Here is an 18,141-nt window from a genome sequence, read left to right as displayed (position 1 = left end):
TCAATTGCAAAAGCACCAATTGGCAATTATTTTCCAATAAGACAATGGACATTGGGGCTTATGCGTTAGGCCTTCTTTTTTCTTCTCTCATGACTTGATCAACCCATTTCAATTTCTCTTTTTTCTAATTGATATTTTTATTCAATTCCTACTTAATATATATATATATATATATATTTTTTGGCAGAGATATTTTATTAAAAAATAATAAGCACTATAAAAGTGTACAAAAGATAGCATTGGAACAATTAATATTATTCAAAACTCAAACATGAGAGACATAAACAAATGCGTGATCTTAAAAAAGACTCGGGCCTAAACAACTCAAGGGGAAAACAACAAGAAAAGAGAAAGAAATAAGAGGAAGCATGAACATCTCTTCAATCTGCACATCAACAAAACCTTGATAGCACAAGAAACTTGCAGCCTAAAACAAAACACAAAATAATAAAAAGCAAAATGATAACAAATAAAACAATATTAAAAAAGAAAATTCACAAGTAAACTTTAAAAAAAAAATAGAAATAACTTTTAGTTAAGTCCCCCACCGAATTTTTTTTAAAGCAAACAAATTTAAGATAAAAACTTTAAGTCTCACGCCACAAAGGACCTTTGTGAGTCCAAAACCAAGGCGGACCGTTGGAAATCAAGCAAACGCAAAGTTGGTTCAGTCTAGAAAAAGGGAAAAAAAGGAAGGGGAAGTAGGTGTTAAGTCATAGGTTTCGTATTTTTATGGTTATGGTCACGAACTTTTTGTTTACCTTATGCAAATAACGCGTACTTTTTGTGTATAAATTCATTTCTTAGTGGCCCTTGTTGTCTTTGAAATTACTCTCTCTCTTTTTTCTCGTTGGAGTACAAATTAGTCTTTTGAAATATATCAACCCATATGCAAGCATTTGAGATAGTCTTTTTCTATTTTTAATAAACTTATGAGATGTTTGAGGAAACTAAAAATACATATTCAAACAGTCGTGCATTGAACAATGGGTTTTTACATTCTCATTTGTTATTACTCTTATTGCATCAAAGTTTCTTTATGCCTATCTAGAGTTATGATCATCATGAGAAATTTATGCTCATGTGGTGTAAACAAAAGGACATTTTGAGGAGCTTTCTGCTAATGTGGTGTAAACAAAATAATATTGGAAGTCCAAGATGATTTAGAATATAATATATAATGATCAATAACTTTACGAATTGCAGTATAAATATTCCTACAAATAATATGGCTTCAAGGTCCAAATTACATGAGTTGATAGAACCGAAATATATATACATTGTATAGGAATTAAAGATCATAAAAAAAAATATCATTGAACGTGGTTGATCATTTTGTAAAGTCTTGCTATCAATCTTTATTTGTAAAAGATATGGGATAGTGCACCTGTAAATTAAAAAGGTATTAAATGAAAAGATTGCAAAAACAAATTATATAACCAAAACTGAAAAAGCGAATTTTGAACAATTACCAAGTGTACGTTTGCAAACGGAAATCTTGTATTCCAAGCAATTACTTGATGTAATATTTTCTTTTTAATATGAAGAGAAACTTTACATAATCATTAATTAAATCAGACCAGTAAGATGGACGTCCCAAATTAGCCATGTTGAAGTTGATGTGGTCCTGCGGCTGAAATCGGAGCAGGGGGTGGGCTTGGAATGCTCCTTAATTTTCTCGGGTTTGGATCTGCAGCAACCATTAAACTCAAACTCAATAACATCAATCAAATCATGTTCCTGTATGACAAAGTCAATTATATGATGCATAAACATATGAAGAGATAATTAATTCACAAGACCGTCATGATTGAAAACTCTTAATTAGTAAGCTGCTCTAAGAAATGAAAATGAATGGGTGTCACCGTGTCACCGTGTCATTGTCAATAAATAATCAACTCACATGTTACATGTACAAGCTAGCATTATTCTAAATCATGTTAATTAGAAGGAAGAAATAATAATAAAATACCTGCCTGAATGTAATGAGGTGATTGCAAGACCAAGAATGAAGAGACGATCAATATGAGCAGCGTCAGAATACGGATGAAAAAGCATGAGATCAGTCCCATATCTCAACTATTCCTTCAACTTCAAAGATGGACCGACCGATGCGGCAACTTTCTAGTTTCTATATTAATATTGACCTACATCTACCTCTCTCCCGTGGCTACATATATATAGCAATACTAATAGTAGTCATCCTCCATAAACGAAAACGCAAGTCATGGTCCCTTGAGCTCTATTGAGAACCCGCGCTTTGAAAAAAGAAAAATGAATTAAGAAATTTCTTCAGTGAAGTGTTTGTGGGGAAAGATGGGCGACGATGGAGTAAAAAAAGGTTTTGACTTTGACTTGGAATACAACATTACTATTCCAGCTAATTTGCACAATCAGTTAAGTCACAAAAAAAGAAGAAGGTAGAAATGACTTTTAGTTAAGTCCCCCACCGATATTTAAGAAAAAAACTTTAAATTAAGTCTCACGCACGCCACGAAAGATCTTTGTGAGTCAAAATTTACGTGGACCTTTAGCAATCAAGCAAACGCAAAGTTGGTTCAGTCTAGAAAATAGAAAAAAAAAGGAAGGGGAAGTAGGTGTTAAGTCATAGGTTTCGTATTTGTACGGTTATGGTCACGAACTTTTTGTTCCCTACCTTATGCAAATAACGCATACTTTTTGTGTATAAATTCATTTCTTAGTAGTTTTCTTGTAGTCTTTGAAATTAATCTCTCTCTCTCTTTTCTCGCTGGAGTGCAAATTAGTCATTTGAAATATATCAACCCATACGCAGGCATTTGAGATATGTCTTTTTCTATTTTTAATCAACTTATGAGATGTTTGAGGAAACTAAAAATACATATTCAAACAGTCGTGCATTGAGCAATAGGTTTTTACATTCTCATTTGTCATTACTCTCATTGCATCAAAGTTTCTTTACGCCTATCTAAAGTCATGATCATCACGAGAATTTTATGCTCATGTGGTGTAAACAAAAGGACTTTTTGAGGAGTTTGCTACTGACGTGGTGTAAACAAAATGATATTGGGAGTCCAAGATGATTTAGAATAAAATATATAATGATCAATAACTTTACGACTTGCAATATAAATTTAGTTCACATTGTAGTAAGCTTACATCAATTTGCAAATGAACTAGAAATTTTACTGTAACTTTGATAAATATTCCTACAAATAATATTAATATGGCTTCAAGGTCCAAATTACATGAGTTGATAGAATTGAACTATATATACATTGCATAGGAATTAAAGATCATAAAAAATGCTAATCATTTTGTAGAGCCTTGCTATCAATCCTTATTTGTAAAAGATGTGGGATAGTGCACCTGTAAATTAAAAAAATGAATATATAACCCATTCAACGATTAAATGAAAAGATTGGAAGAACAGATTATATACCAAAACTGAAAAAGCGAATTTTGAACAATTACCAAGCGTACGTTTACAAACGGAAATCTTGTCGGGCGAGGCTTATCAAGTATATAGCAGGAGCAGGGAAAGAGTTGTTTATACACCTGCACAAGTTGAATAGGAGCAGCATGCAAAGGTGAAATCACATGCTCACGGTACATGCAAGCATGCACTCTACTTTATTTACCCAATACAATACAAGTCTGAATTAAATGGAAACAATTATACTCAACCAAAACGAAATTATAATCCATGAAAGAAAGAAAACAAAATTTGCAATCCGTCCACAAAGACTGCTTATTCAGTTGCGTTACATAGTATCCAATAAAAAACAATGAATACCATGCACGTATTAGCTAGTGTATATATAATTAGGTAGGTCGGTCGACTCCTAATCAACCCTGACACAAAATTGCTTCCTCAAATACAAGGGGTGAAGTAATTAATTATTGGATGATCAATAATAGGTGTATGGTGGCGCCTGGGGATAGTAATGGCCGTATGGGTAATATGATGATCTTTGTCCATAAGGACCATTATACCCATCCATATATGGGTCAACTGCTCCAGCCCTATAATATGAATGATGGTCATAATACCCATTGGCATTGACAATGTTGCCCTCGCCATAGCCGTCATAGTTGGTACATTGATCTCCAGTCCTGACCCAGCAGATTTCTGCCTCTTTCCCAGCCTGCACTAGCCTTCTCAGTAACTTGGTCGGGTTTACTTTACCAGAAATATATGCCATACCTGCTTCTGCATCTACATTGTATGACGCTCCTAAACCATTCAAACACAAACTCAACACTTCAATTTCTGTCCGATTAAGTATATTATGCGCCGTAACGTAACGTTAGGGTGTAGGATTTAGGGTTCAGGGAAAGAAGAAATAGATTAAGAGTACCTCGGATCTTTTTCAGCATTTTCGTTAGGCACTTATGCCATCCGCCGGACTTGGTGTCCACTTTCAGTCCACACGTCTGTAAATTTTAAAGAGAAGTCCAAAATGAATTTACAGAACCAATCAAAGAGGAGAAAATGGAAACAGGAAGAAATAATAAATATGTTGAGAGATTATATAATATTCTGATCGATCATACCATGTAAGATCGAGATTCCATTGTAGACAACATTTCCAACTCTTCCTCCCCTCACGATCAAAGACAGAGCTTGGAAACTAGGGTTTTCTTTAGGAGGAGGAGATAGGCTATAGGGTCTGTAATGGATGGATTTGAGACAAGACGAGAGTGCGGTATTTATATATAGACTTGGTTGGTTATGTTTTTTCTTTTCTTTTATTTTCTTTTGGGTCATTTGATTAAAGATGGAAATAGTTGTGTTGGTGTTGTGTCGGTAAGGTAAGTATTTTGTAAGTAGAAAGAAATCTCGAAATTGAGGTCGAGCATTTTAAATTACAATATTCTCATTTTTATTTCCCACGTAAATCTTGCAAGAATCTCATGATATTCAGGAGTAAACGCATGTAAGAGAATATTATTGTAATTCATATTGGGCGGATTGGTTATCATGAATTCCTAATTTATGTGACGCTGATTGCTAATGCCTGCATGAATTAAATTCTTCAAGTTACCAAATCAAAAGAGGGAGGATTTGTGTTTGTATTCGATTTGTCCAACATTGATGTTGTATGTATCAAATCAAAGACTCGAATAAAAACGGCATTCACAATTCTCGGAAAGAGACGTTTTGCTGTCGTAAGAATTTTAGGAAAACCTAGCTACATTTTTAATAATTAATTAGTAATTAGGTGGTGGTAAATGGAAATGGCCTAAACTTTAGGCCCAAATTCCCTCAACTGCGCAGGGAGTTGCAGCATAGCTTCCTTTTAATTATTCATTTATTACTTAACGCAAACGTACTGATATTAAGAGAGAAATTCTGGATCGTTTGGAAATTGGAGATATAAATTCTGGATCAAAAACAAAAAGTTCTGACAAAGTTTTACTATTAGATTCTAATTTATATATATATATTTTTATTTATTTATTTATTATATATATATATTTATTTTTTTTGACACTCATGTTGCAGCCGGTGAAGGAGAAATTGGGGCCACAGCCTCACCGGAAACACGAGGTCTAAAATAACGGGTGATCCTATTTGGATGGGGAGGAGGTGGTGGACTTGGCAATATGTGTCTTCTTTCTACTTTCTGCAGCCTCTTATCTGCAAACATGGCTATATATATATATAAACTCAGTCAGTCCAAATGGATCTAGTAAGGTAATTAAGATTGGGAATTGAAACAGAAACATGGTGTATATATAATTTATAAACCAACCTGCATTAGCCTGTAGACTGAATTGCTGCACCAAGTTAGTAGCTAGCAAAACAAAAGCAACCAAAATGAATGAAGAGACTCTCATATCTCTTATCATTTCTTGCCTCTTCTTCTCAATCCACTTCTTTAATCAATATATATACTGGGTTTTGAACCGTGAAATGAACGTCATCCATCTCCAGCTCCAGCCATTTTATGCAAAACTAATTTATTCAATTATTGATGACATTTTTGCCTACCCAGGGCGGCTGTCTTATCTTATGTTTAATGTTTAATAAAATAAAGTATGCGTGTCGACTATTTATAAGTATATCGAGTATATATATATATATATATATATACAGAGAGCTTCCATTGAGGGATCCCTCAAATAAGCTTATTTGAGGGACACTCCTTGTAGGCCCCACTCCGGATTGTATTTCACTAATCCAAACCGTCTATTTTGTAGATACTCATTCAAAGATCATCTCTACAAAAAATCACTTGAATCCGATATCATTTGACCACTCAATTAAGTTATTGAAATTTTAGCATTTTCTTGAAGCACCGTGTTCATTGATTTTGTAAGACATAATTAGATGTCGAAACGGTTTCCGATTTGTCTAATTTTTTGTAAGGATGATCTATGAATGAAGACCTAAAAAATAGATAGTTTGGATTATTGAGAAAAAAATTGTAGGGTACCCTAAAGGGCGTCCCTCAAATAAAATTATTTGAGGGATCCCTCAATAGAAGGGGACTGTATATATATATATATATATATATATGTTAATGTTTAGGAAGAATAGAATAAGATTAGAGAAATGTTAGTAGATGCATGATCATATAATCAGAATTCCGAACATTATAACACGTGTACAATATGTATAACGTGGTCATACTATTGTAATATTCTATAATTTCTTCAATGTTACACATATGCTAGTTGAATGCTAAAATTTCTTTTAGTTCATATCTAATTTTTAACTGCGGAAAGCTAGCAAAAACATATATTTCTTACTTTCTTTTGCGCAGAGAATTTCAGTTTCACAAAAAAGTCGATACCACCAGTGATATAAAACATAAATGTTTAATTAAGCGATTATTTATTTCATTTCAATTGGAAATCCAAAAACATATTTTATGAATCGATCTACCTTGCAATTCACGCGTCAATATTTATTTCTAAAACGAAATATACTTATATATCCAAACTTGGCTTTGAAACAATCTTCCTTATAAATTATATGTGATAGTCCAATCCCATACATCTTTTAAGTCATGATGGGTTCATCATTCAGTGCCTTGCATGTCATCTCTTCATCACATTTGAATACCTCTTTTATTTATTTTATACGTAGATGTAGTCTGGGCCTAGGGGAGTGTGTGAGCTGGTCAAGCTTTAAACTTCAAACCTAAGGTCGATATGCTCTTTGGACAATTGGGTCAAACACTGAAATAAACAATCAGGAATTGAATTCTTTACACAGAAACGAAACTAAAGACAGCTCTAATTGGTTAAGTTAACTGGCACATGTGTGTGACAAGAAAGTCAACGAGGAAAAGATAGTGAATTGTAGCAAGAGATGCATGCAAATCAGAATCTTGCAAACAAAGCCTTCATCTGCCCAAGAGAATCCTATTCACAACATCAATTGGCAAAGCATATGCTGGATCTGTTGCCTTCACCCCAGACTATTCCAGAAGGGAAAGACCTGCATCAACAAGCATCAACCTTAATGTAATGAATACGGAGGAGAGAGCAAGCAACCAAGAACAAAACAAGAAATTACATGAAGAACATAAATCATATATATCATTTTGGCATTTTATTGCCTTCATAAGCAGATCCTTGCAAGTTGCAACCCTTCTGGATGAAGTTGGAAACTCGAAAGCTCCAACCATGCATTGATCATGATCATCCAGACTGGTTACAACTTACGACATGCCATAGGTAAAGAAATGTGGAAACAAACAAAACTTATTTACCAGCTACACCAAAGTATGTGTGGTAGACATCAACAGCATCATATGGTCTGTCAGAAATTCCTCAATTTTCAGTGTCCTGCAATTTTCAGTAATTATGTGCAACATTCAGATAAACCCATAGTCACATATTTTCATTCTGGGAATAAGTTACCAGAGAGAATGGCCATTCCTAAAGCATAATCCAAATCTACAGACAGAGCTTATTAGGTAAATGTAGCCTGGCAGTCCAAAATGAACTTGACACTTGGTAGATAATAACTTAATAATCACATAAGTGAGATTAAGGATATTTCTACACTTGGTAGTTGGACTGATGTAAAAAGAGTTAAGTCTCAGGACCTGGTAAGTTACACTGACGATCAGTTCCTATTCAAAGTTTTCAGTCAATTATCCTTTCTGTTTTAGGTTGTCAATAGATTGTACACAAGGCCAAAAAGAAAGTCATAAGACAATTTCAACAATCCTAATATGTTACTTTGCAATGCAGTTTACACTCAGGATGAACAAATTCGGCACAGCATTCATCTTTAAAGCAATCATTCTTGTCAACATGTCATCGACTAAGTTTTTAATTGAAAAGAGCAAAATAACATATTTAAACCTTAGTTGGAGAGATGCAATGCAAGAATGACTGCTAATTTCCATTGAACGAACAAAAAGGAAACAGCTCCAAGGATATGTGGAGTTTTTGCATACAAATAATACAATTGATTGAATTATGAACTCAGAACGGCTCGTATAGGGGTAGCATAAAACCAATTTATGAAGTACTAATCAAAAACTAAAATTTCATACAGAGTATAGGGGTAAATGACATACTTTGAGTTGCATGAGACTCCCCACCAGACGTGCATCCAAATCCGTCATCATGATTTTTACAACTTACAATGTAGTTCACTGCCTTCTCCACATTGATTTTATCCAAACGATGTAGTAATGAGAGACATCATATAGCAATATAAGAAAACCTAAAAGAAAAAATAAAAATGTTTATATACTTTTTTCTTTTGAAGAAACGGAAAACAATTGTTACTAAATCATGTTTTGCATAAAGAGCGGGTGACTACAACAAATATAAGATGCAAAAACACAAAGGAAATTAAAAAATACTACCTTGTATCAACTTCACCCCACATGTTCCCGTTAAAAGATCCATCTTTATTTTGCAGCATAGCGACATCTGAGTTGAATATTAACCAAATTTGCTAACTTCTCTCTGCTTTATTTTGATTGTACAATTAATGAATGCCAAACTACTATAATTGAGCTACAAGCAGCAGCTCCACACAAGAAGTACCAATTATTTTTGTACACCATTCATCAATTGAAAATGCATACCTTAGGGGAATGTGGATTTATTTCAAATTTTACAAATAGATGTGGTAAAGGATACAATTTGCAACCCTGTCAACATCCAGAACTTCAATATTGTCAAATAAGGCCAAAACCTGCACAGCACTTAAGGTATATAGTATGTGTGGATCATGCCCAATGTTACCGCCAAACCCACCTGCATATACAAATCTGTATCGTGTCATCAGTTTCTGTAGAACACTAAACCAATAAACAAACAATAAAGAACGAAATACTAGTTAGTGTTGTAAAAACCTGAGTCATGCTGGCACTGGAGGCCCAGGAAACAACCTCATCGGCATCCACAGTGTGAAGCTTTCCGAGAAGATCAAGAGTGGTCAAACCCCAGTGTGCCCAATTCATTCTTAGATGCTCCATCGCCAGAGACTCCAAACAGTCCTCCTTCTGAGTACAGTATCACCATTATTACTAGGTGGATTATATATAAGGCAAAATAAAACTATATGCATTGAATTTGCATAAAAATCAAACCTTTTCGACTGAAAGAATGAATTGAACATGTTTCTGAGTCGCCAGCTCCGCCATCTGTTACAAATATCTCTGAATTAGGAAAAGCCACGGATACAGCATCGGCTATACTATTTAAAATAAATAAATGAATAAATAAATAATCGCGTATAGCCGGGCGGCTATACTACTTTTACGACAAAATAATAAACCCACACGGCTATACTAAAAAAAAAAAACCCGGGGTGTACGCCTCGCGGATATACTATTTATATATATATATATATATTAAAACAAGCACCCGCCTAGTGCCTGCCAAAAACAGCACGGCCGAGCGGCTATACGTTTTTGAAAAAAATTTGGTAAAAGGGTTATAGCCGGGCGGCTATACTATTTAGGGTTAAAAATCCAAGTATAGCCGGACGGCTATACTAATTTAAAAATCATAGTATAGCCGAACGGCTAAACTATTTTTATGAAAAAATTTAAAAACTCGGCTATAGCCGTTATGAAAAATACAGAAAAAGAGTACAGCCGATCGGCTATACCATATATATTTTTTAAAAGAACCCGGCTAGCGCCTATGGGCCACGTGTCAAAAAGGTAGAGCCGAGCGGCTATACTAATTTTTAAAAAATGACGGAAAACTAGTATAGCCGAACGGCTATACTATTTTTTTAAAATAAAACCTCGTATAGCCGCCCGGCTATACTATTTTATGAAAAATTAATAACAGAAAACCCAGTAAAGCTAGTCGGGTATACTATTTTTTTTAAAAATGAAAAAAAAGCGATTATGGCCGAGCGGCTATACTATTTATAAAAACATAAAAGAGAGGTGCGCACGTGTCAAAATAAGTATAGCCGGACGGCTATACTAGTTTCATGAAAATTAATAAGACCGAGTATAGCCGAACGGCTATACTATTTATTAAAAAAAAAACCGGGTATAGCCTATCGGCGGTGCTATTTAAATATATATATATATATATATTAAAAAAAGGACCTGCCTAGCTGATCCCGTGACAAGAAAAGATAAGGAAAAAACCCTCAGCACTAATCTTATCCATTTATGGGCCAAATTACAGAAGGAAGAAAACAAGAAAACACCATTTGCTAGATATAAAAGAAAAGAAAAGAACATATAGTGAAAATAGCATATAGCATAGCAGCAACATGTTTGTTGTTTTGGACGAAGTAGCAGCAACATGTTAGATGATGAGTTATTGTCATCATCAGGCACGGTTATTGTTGTTGTTTGGAAGCGAGGGCGGGGGAGGAGGAGGAGGAGGTGGAGGATCGGGAGCAGGAAGTCTCATGCCTGGTTGTTGGTTTGCAAGTGGTGATTTTGGACGAAATGGAGGTGGCCGCCGTTCTCTCAGTTCCCTATTAATTATAATAACATTCTTATCATCTGCAACTGCAAGCAATGCAATGCAACACTAATGAGTTAATATATAGAATCAGATATATGCACCAAATTAAATTAAATGAGAAATATTGACAGATACCTGCTGCTGATGCTGTGACCAGACCTAGCTGCACGGTGAACATGGCAGCTGCAACTAGAAGAACAACCACCAGCGCAACAGAATTAGAGACACCCATTTTTTCTCCTAGCTAGCTACACCAAATGATATTCTCTACTCTCTCACCCTTCCCATGCTTTTACTTATTTGGTAGGCTAGGCTGGTATTATATATATACAAATACAGAAGTAGGGTGCAGTCAATTTTATCGGGGTGCGGTGTTGATTGATAAAAATAAAACAAAACCAAGTTGATCCTTATTGAATTGATTTTCACACTTAATGACAAAAGTTTTAATTCGGCAAACGTTGACTGATGAGTCTTGAGGAATCTGAAACATGTGTCTTGTCAATTTCTGCTCACAAGGTTCTCATTTTACTGTTAACTTATAAGTTGTTAACAATATACGTACACCAAAGGGAAAGATGAAACCAAAGTAAAAACTAGGTGAAGAAACCAAAGTGACAATTGTGAATATGCAGATGCAGGATGTTCAAAAGGCAGATTGGTTAAAGTAGATAAAAAGTATTTAAATTGCAGGCAGGCAGGCAGGCAGGAACTAATAATTATAGCCACCTGACCTGCATGCCAATGCCGTGCACAACAGGTGAAGTGTCTTGGCTTTATATGTTATCTCAGCAACACCATTCAAAATATGAGAGTCCTAACCGATACTCATAAATGCTTAGACAATATTGCTTGCTAATATCCTTCCTTTTTACAGCAAAATACAATAGAAAACTGCACATCATGTAAACCCGTTTACAGGAAATGCAGACTTGACAACTCTGTTTTCAAATTTATCAGACAATAACCTCATACATAGTACATACACACACACACCCTTAAATTAACTGCTGTAGAAATTGACTATATGAGCACTTGTACTAGTCCAACTGTTCTTACTTAAACTCCCAAATCCATCCCTCAATTTTTCAAGGACGCTAAAAATTACCATGAAAGATTTTTTTTTTTTTTTTCTGCAATTTACAACTAGAGAAAGAAGGCACAATGTTCCAAATTCGTCTAATTATATTTGAAAGGCTGAAAATCTTATCAGCTGCCTCACCACATCATTCAATCATGTATCATGATGAAAGAGCTTTTGTGCTATATACGGTGTACGGACATTCTCTTTTCTAATGTAGGCTCAAGTTGAGGTACATAACATTTTACATACATTATTGCTTTCTGAAGAGATTTCATGTTTTCACCTACAAAAAGCATGTTCTGTACACGTCTTGCTATATTGTCCCATCACGAATTCCAGAAATATAAAAATCAAAACAAGAACTTGATAATATTTGAACTTATTCCCAAATTACACAAGCACATGAATAAAACTCAAATTGTTGTTCAACTTAATTGTAAGAACTTTATTAGTCAACCTTAGTTGCCGTCTGTCAAGCGAACAACTGTGAAACGTTAGTCTTCTGATATAAGTGAACATTACCATTATTCAATTGCATAACACCACCAGCAAACCAAAGCATCATCCCAACATAAGTATTTCTCAACCTTCTCAACAGCACTACCGATGATGCAACCTTCATTCGCAGTTTTGGGGTCACTCTGAGTTTCCAAAACTTGGGACGTTTCCCTTCTGCCATTGAAACCCTTGCATTTTCCTCATTGCTAACCACACTTCTTAGTCTTCGACATCGTCTTCTCCTCCTGTACCTCTTCAAACTTCCACAGAATCCGGTAAATGTCTGCATATTTTTCTGAGAGATGGAATCGTGGAGAGAGCTACATGCCAAGGCGATATATTTAGTATGTTAATGAAGATGCAGATGAAGGTGCAGCTATTTATTCAAAGGGAAATAAAGTAAGAGGCTTAAATTGAAGGAATTTATGATAGCAGGCAGTGCAGCAACTGTTATTATGTAAATGGGATAGCTTTTCCTGTTGCCACCAATCACCAATTAACAGCCAACGGTTCCTGAAAGTTAGGTTGGGAGTTCAGACATTAACTAAGACGGGCCCCGCCATTTAATGTTTCATATTTGTTTTCTTTGACTTGAGATTTCTCCTTTTAATGTCTCTCCTAATAGTCAATAACCTCAGCTGTTAAAAGACCAACAGGTTTAGAAAGAGTACATCGATCTCAAAGCTATATTGCAACAGCAGCCTGATAATGAAACTTGGAAAGCAAGACATTGAAAAAATTTCATTGAATAAAGTATGAAGTTGGGAGCTACAGTCATCAAATGAAGTTCTGCATCGCGTATACAAAGTATCTTCCTTAAGTTATTATTTCTATTTGATATATACAACTGCAAAATCAGTATCTTCTCCCAGTTTCCATTTCTTCCAGTAATTGGTGGGGTGGTGGACTGGTATCTTGTGGAGTGAAATCTGGACTGTCCATATCTGTTCTCCGCATACGAAGAGAATTAGCCCTTGTGGCTGGGGACATGGACAGGCCACCATTCCTCTCTGCAGCCAGCATGGAAAAATATGCATGAGGTGCCCACCCTGCAAGTTCAAGATTAAGAATCCAAAGGTTATATATATATAGTAGATAGGGGATAAATGACAGATTATTTCATAAAGATTTTAAGCATTCTTCTGTCTAAAAATTTACTGCTTGAAAGAAAATTCAACAAAATGAGAGAGACAGACAGCAGATTAATTTGTTCAATGCCATGTTCTTGATTTCAAACTGATTTTATCTTAATAACCCTATGCATTTCTGCATCCCAAGGTCCTCACTCAAGTTTCTTTTCTTAATTTTAGGTATCAAAGTTAAAAGGCCAACAAGTGTCTAAGCTGCTGCGGAAAGTTTCAATAATTTCAATTCTTTCTGAAGTCCTTATACAATACTTGCCACACAACTATATCAACAACAACCATGAGGTCTATCTTCTAAGGAAGAAAACACAAAAGTACAGGCATACAGACTAGATTAGCATTTGCTATCCATGAATGAATGAAACATGAACTAGATATCCGACAGGAGAGAAAAGAGGAAATAATTAAGACAGCAGACGCACCATCGTGCTGGTTTGGAAGAGGGAAGGACTGCAAGTAACAAATTGAAGCTATGGTAATTCCTGCACTTAAACAAATTCAAGGCCCCAATATATGGATTACTATCTGTTTTCTAAACCAAGTTTTATAGTGGAAGGAAATGGAAATTTAATCATGCATTTAGTAGCAAACCTATAAGACCTCCAGCAAAGACGTCTTGCCAATGATGCCAGTAGTCATCCACACGAGAGATTCCCACAAGAGCAGCGCAGAGTAACGGAAGAAATGCAATGCAGAGCTTTGCAGAATGGCCCCTACGATCAAACACTTTAATTTTCCCTGACAAATACCATGCAAGGAAACCAAGACCTGCAAATGAAACTGCATAATAACAAGTACAAACCCAATTATGTAGAGTCTTTTTCAACAGCATAAACTTAGAAATACCAACAAACAGAACAAGGATGATTTGATACAAACAACCAACATTATGCTTCCACATTATACATGTTCCAGTACAAAATAAACTGAAAATACTCAAATAGCAGTTTTCTGTAAGATTGAGAAAACAGGAATATGAATGCAAAATGTGCCTACATAATATTCTGGAAGGACTCATAAAATGGTTACTCAGAGCAGCAATAGACCTCAAAAAACTATGCGTTTAACTATCAAGATAAGAGCATGGATATCTTTCTATTCTGAATTAGTAAGGCAACAAGAGCAATAATCTGAATTAACTTTCTCACTTACCTGAAGTATGCCCACTAGGAAAGCTTTTATGTCCTTCCTTGATAACTTTCTTATCTCCATTACACATAGCATTGCCACTGACAGGATCAAATTCCTTTAGATTCCATTGACAAGTTAGTGATCAGCATAATGCAAGAACAAGCCCTTAATGGATAGAAAAAAGAAAGTTGTCACCTACACCTATTCCATCAGGGAAACACCGCCAGAAGAAGTTTGGACGGGGGCGACCAACAGCATCTTTGATTGAATCGGTTATAACAAGAGTTATAAGAACAGAATAGAAAAGACCTAAGTTGCAAATGTAACCATTAGCCCACAAAACAAAAAAACTGGTATAGTGGAAGCCTAAAAGGACACAGAAAATACCCAATATGGCATGGTGTAAATCATAAACATCCTTTCTGCAAAAATAGTACAGGAGAAAGATGACAAGAGGCAAGATTACTGCGTAAATCTGACACAGGAATTCAAGATATAGTCAAGTATTAGCTTTTCTTTTTCTCCTGGAAGACAGATACAAATGCAAAACTAGAAAACTTAAAGTGTTCACTGATATTATCTGTAAGGTACAAGGATAAGAGATTATCAGAATCTTTTTTGGTCAACAGATTGTAAGAATCAGATACATACTGGAACAGCCCATAAAGGTATGGTGTCCTTATGACAAGGGTATTTCAGATCAGTCATCATTTCCTCGCCAACAAAACGGTGAAAAGGCTCTATAACATTCAAAGTTATATCTACCGCCGCAAGAAGCAGAAGAATTAACCAATCATATTTGTGCACTTTAGCCACTTTGACTCCATGAGATTTTAATGTGTGAGATCCCAACTGAAAGTCTGGCATCTTCTTTCGAACTGAAGTGCAAAACCAAATTGAAATGATCTTTTAAAAAGGAGAATATAACTGCCAATTTGAACCGAAGAACAGGTACAATATTATTGAAGAATCAAATGTCATTAGCTTAACCGTTTTCGTTCTCCCAGATGTAAGTGCCCTTTTCTCTTTTTTTTTTTGTTGGATCCAGAGGTAAGTGCCCTGAAAATTGAAACTTGAAAAAATACTACAGAAAATGCGCTGAGATGTGCATCGGCAAAAATATTCACATCAGAAAACACTGCATTTGCATAATGATATTCTCATAAGATAAACATTAGTGCCACTAGAATTTGACACATTAAGCATGATAACAACAGGAAATAATTTCCAAGCTTATTATCAGGACAATGATCATTGACATGATGCCAATCTCTTTTTTTGGCAGAAATATGATGCTTTAGGTAGTTTCCATGATACTGGTATCACGAAAAAATCTGATTAAAGTTTTACAATATCAACTTGTGGTTCAATTGAAAATGCCAGTTACCATTCTTAATCGTCAATAAACATGAACCTACATCGTTACAAACCCAAGTATATGTTACATATTGAAGAGCTGTCTGGCACAAACATCAATGGGAAACAACACAATTCTTGAAGACATGCACGGACCATAAAAGGTAATTCTATGATATAGCCTAAGATATAGAATGATGGTCATACCTATTCATGCTGAAAAAGATATAACATATTTTCCTAAGAACATTGTCCTATATACATCGGAGAGAGAGAGAGAGAGAGAGAGAGAGAGAGAGAGAGAGAGAGAGAGAGAGGTTACCGTTGATGGAGAACTCTGAAGAACAAAAGCTCCCCGAGCTTCGGGCTCCCGCATCAATGGCGGAATCAAACAGAAAGAGAAAGAGACCCCGTGGCGTGCTTGGGAACCTCTGAAATTAAAAGGGTATGTTACGTGCGATTAATTGTCCAACACAACAACTAAAGGAACGTTAGGCCCAATTGTGAGGCAAGACATGCACACACACACGCAATTTTGCAGAAATAGGGGAATGCAACTATGTTATTCTCTGCCCTAAAAAAACTACGTTATACTAATTACATTTTGGTATATCAATAACGTTATTATTTTTAGAAAGAGGAAAAGTACATAGGCAGAGAGGTATCTCCTCACTCACTCCTCAGACTTCAGTCCCCATCCTTCTCCTTCGTTTTAATTTCATTTGCTACAAGATATTGTTGAATATGCATTAAGAAAATGGCAAATGTATTGTTTATGTATGTTAGTTTTGCATGGAAGATTTATTTTAATTATTTGTTCTTCTTGGGAGATGCCTGAGATTAATCAAATTCCAAAACCATCAAGTTGATCAGGTCATCCATATGTCTCACCATTACTTGCTTGTAACCCAACTCATGTCCAGCTTGTATACAGTAATCTATTCTTTCAATTCAAGTACCATGAAGAGGCATTATATATATATATATATATAGAGAGAGAGAGAGAGAGAGAGAGAGAGAGAGATTGAGGCTGGAGCAACATAAAATCCTTAGGCAAACTCAACTCACATTCTTGTACTAGATTTGCTTAAAACATTATAATATAAAGTTTTGACAGTAAATGTACACTGGAAAGGGCCTCTGGTTCTGTAACCCAACACATGGATGCATAATACAGACATTGGACAATGGCCACTGCTGAAAGCAATTTTTCATATTAGCAGAGGGGATGGATGTGTAAAGGACAAAATGACCAATTCAAGAATATTATTACTACTCAAAGTGAATCTAGCTAGTGATCTATAAACAGAGAGATCTATCAAATTTTGTTTCATATTTTCTGTTGTTATAAATCATTCAGATTTAATATTGTCCACACCACACCACACTACAGACCACAGCACATTGTTCTCCTATATTTGCTCTCTTGTGTTCTGTTATTGCGTTACAGCCCCCTCGTATCTGAAGGAGAAGCAAAAGGGCAAATCATTTTAAAGTGAGAGGGCTTGCTTTCATCATCATGCATGCACCATCAAAACCAAAAAAAGAATTGTAGATCCATTTTCACAGCGTTATAACTTAGAAGAACACGCACAAGTTCCTATGGATGTCCATGTGAGATTGGTCCAATTCTCTGTAAAGTTCATGTGCGTCAGTGCATGGGCGACGCGTCAAGAATCCCACTCTCACCACGTATGCATATAGCAGCGGCATATACAGGTGGTTTTTCTTTTTCTCTTGTTTTTTGTTTTGGAATTGGAGCTCATCTAATTTAAATTTGACTTCTCTTACACAGATAAAAACCTATTTGCATAGATTAATCCCGTGAGTGATGCATAATTAAAGGTCCATTTTTCTTTGAAAATTTTCTTTTATTGGATTGGCAATGAAAAAGTAAAACAGTGTGTGTCCATGGGACAAATTAGTCTATGAAGATTAATTACATGACACCTGTCATCTACTCATCCATAATCCATTGATGCATGTACCCTAATCAAGCTTAAAATTGGAAGCTGTTCTATTCTC

At 35.3% G+C, this 18,141-nt stretch overlaps 3 protein-coding genes, 2 long non-coding RNA genes and 1 pseudogene across 5 annotated transcripts; all 6 read right to left on the bottom strand.

The window, feature by feature from the left end:
- LOC109949282 lies at positions 996–2,441 on the bottom strand. Its single transcript, XR_002271854.1, has 3 exons — positions 1,973–2,441; positions 1,473–1,690; positions 996–1,387 (listed from the first exon to the last, which is right to left on the bottom strand). It is a non-coding gene; the product is annotated as an uncharacterized LOC109949282 (long non-coding RNA).
- Positions 3,742–5,052, bottom strand: LOC18775754 (heavy metal-associated isoprenylated plant protein 32). The gene is made up of 3 exons (XM_007209975.2): positions 4,537–5,052; positions 4,341–4,416; positions 3,742–4,216 (listed from the first exon to the last, which is right to left on the bottom strand). The coding sequence occupies exons 1-3, from the start codon at positions 4,567–4,569 to the stop codon at positions 3,891–3,893; spliced, it is 435 nt and encodes a 144-aa protein (XP_007210037.2). The 5' UTR covers positions 4,570–5,052; the 3' UTR covers positions 3,742–3,890.
- On the bottom strand, positions 5,277–5,830 carry LOC109949374. Its single transcript, XR_002271887.1, has 2 exons — positions 5,739–5,830; positions 5,277–5,635 (listed from the first exon to the last, which is right to left on the bottom strand). It is a non-coding gene; the product is annotated as an uncharacterized LOC109949374 (long non-coding RNA).
- On the bottom strand, positions 7,134–9,723 carry LOC18777772 (annotated as a pseudogene).
- On the bottom strand, positions 10,563–11,188 carry LOC109949254 (WASH complex subunit CCDC53 homolog). The gene is made up of 2 exons (XM_020564408.1): positions 11,038–11,188; positions 10,563–10,946 (listed from the first exon to the last, which is right to left on the bottom strand). Exons 1-2 carry the CDS (start codon positions 11,132–11,134, stop codon positions 10,762–10,764), a joined length of 282 nt encoding a protein of 93 aa, XP_020419997.1. The 5' UTR covers positions 11,135–11,188; the 3' UTR covers positions 10,563–10,761.
- LOC18776991 (lipid phosphate phosphatase 2) lies at positions 13,452–15,627 on the bottom strand. The gene is made up of 7 exons (XM_020564459.1): positions 15,412–15,627; positions 15,148–15,235; positions 14,960–15,069; positions 14,782–14,875; positions 14,221–14,409; positions 14,034–14,111; positions 13,452–13,528 (listed from the first exon to the last, which is right to left on the bottom strand). Exons 1-7 carry the CDS (start codon positions 15,625–15,627, stop codon positions 13,452–13,454), a joined length of 852 nt encoding a protein of 283 aa, XP_020420048.1.

The sequence above is a fragment of the Prunus persica genome, chromosome G5, assembly GCF_000346465.2.
Source record: "Prunus persica cultivar Lovell chromosome G5, Prunus_persica_NCBIv2, whole genome shotgun sequence".
Lineage (NCBI taxonomy): Eukaryota > Viridiplantae > Streptophyta > Magnoliopsida > Rosales > Rosaceae > Prunus > Prunus persica.
This window is presented reverse-complemented; position numbering and strand designations above follow the sequence as displayed.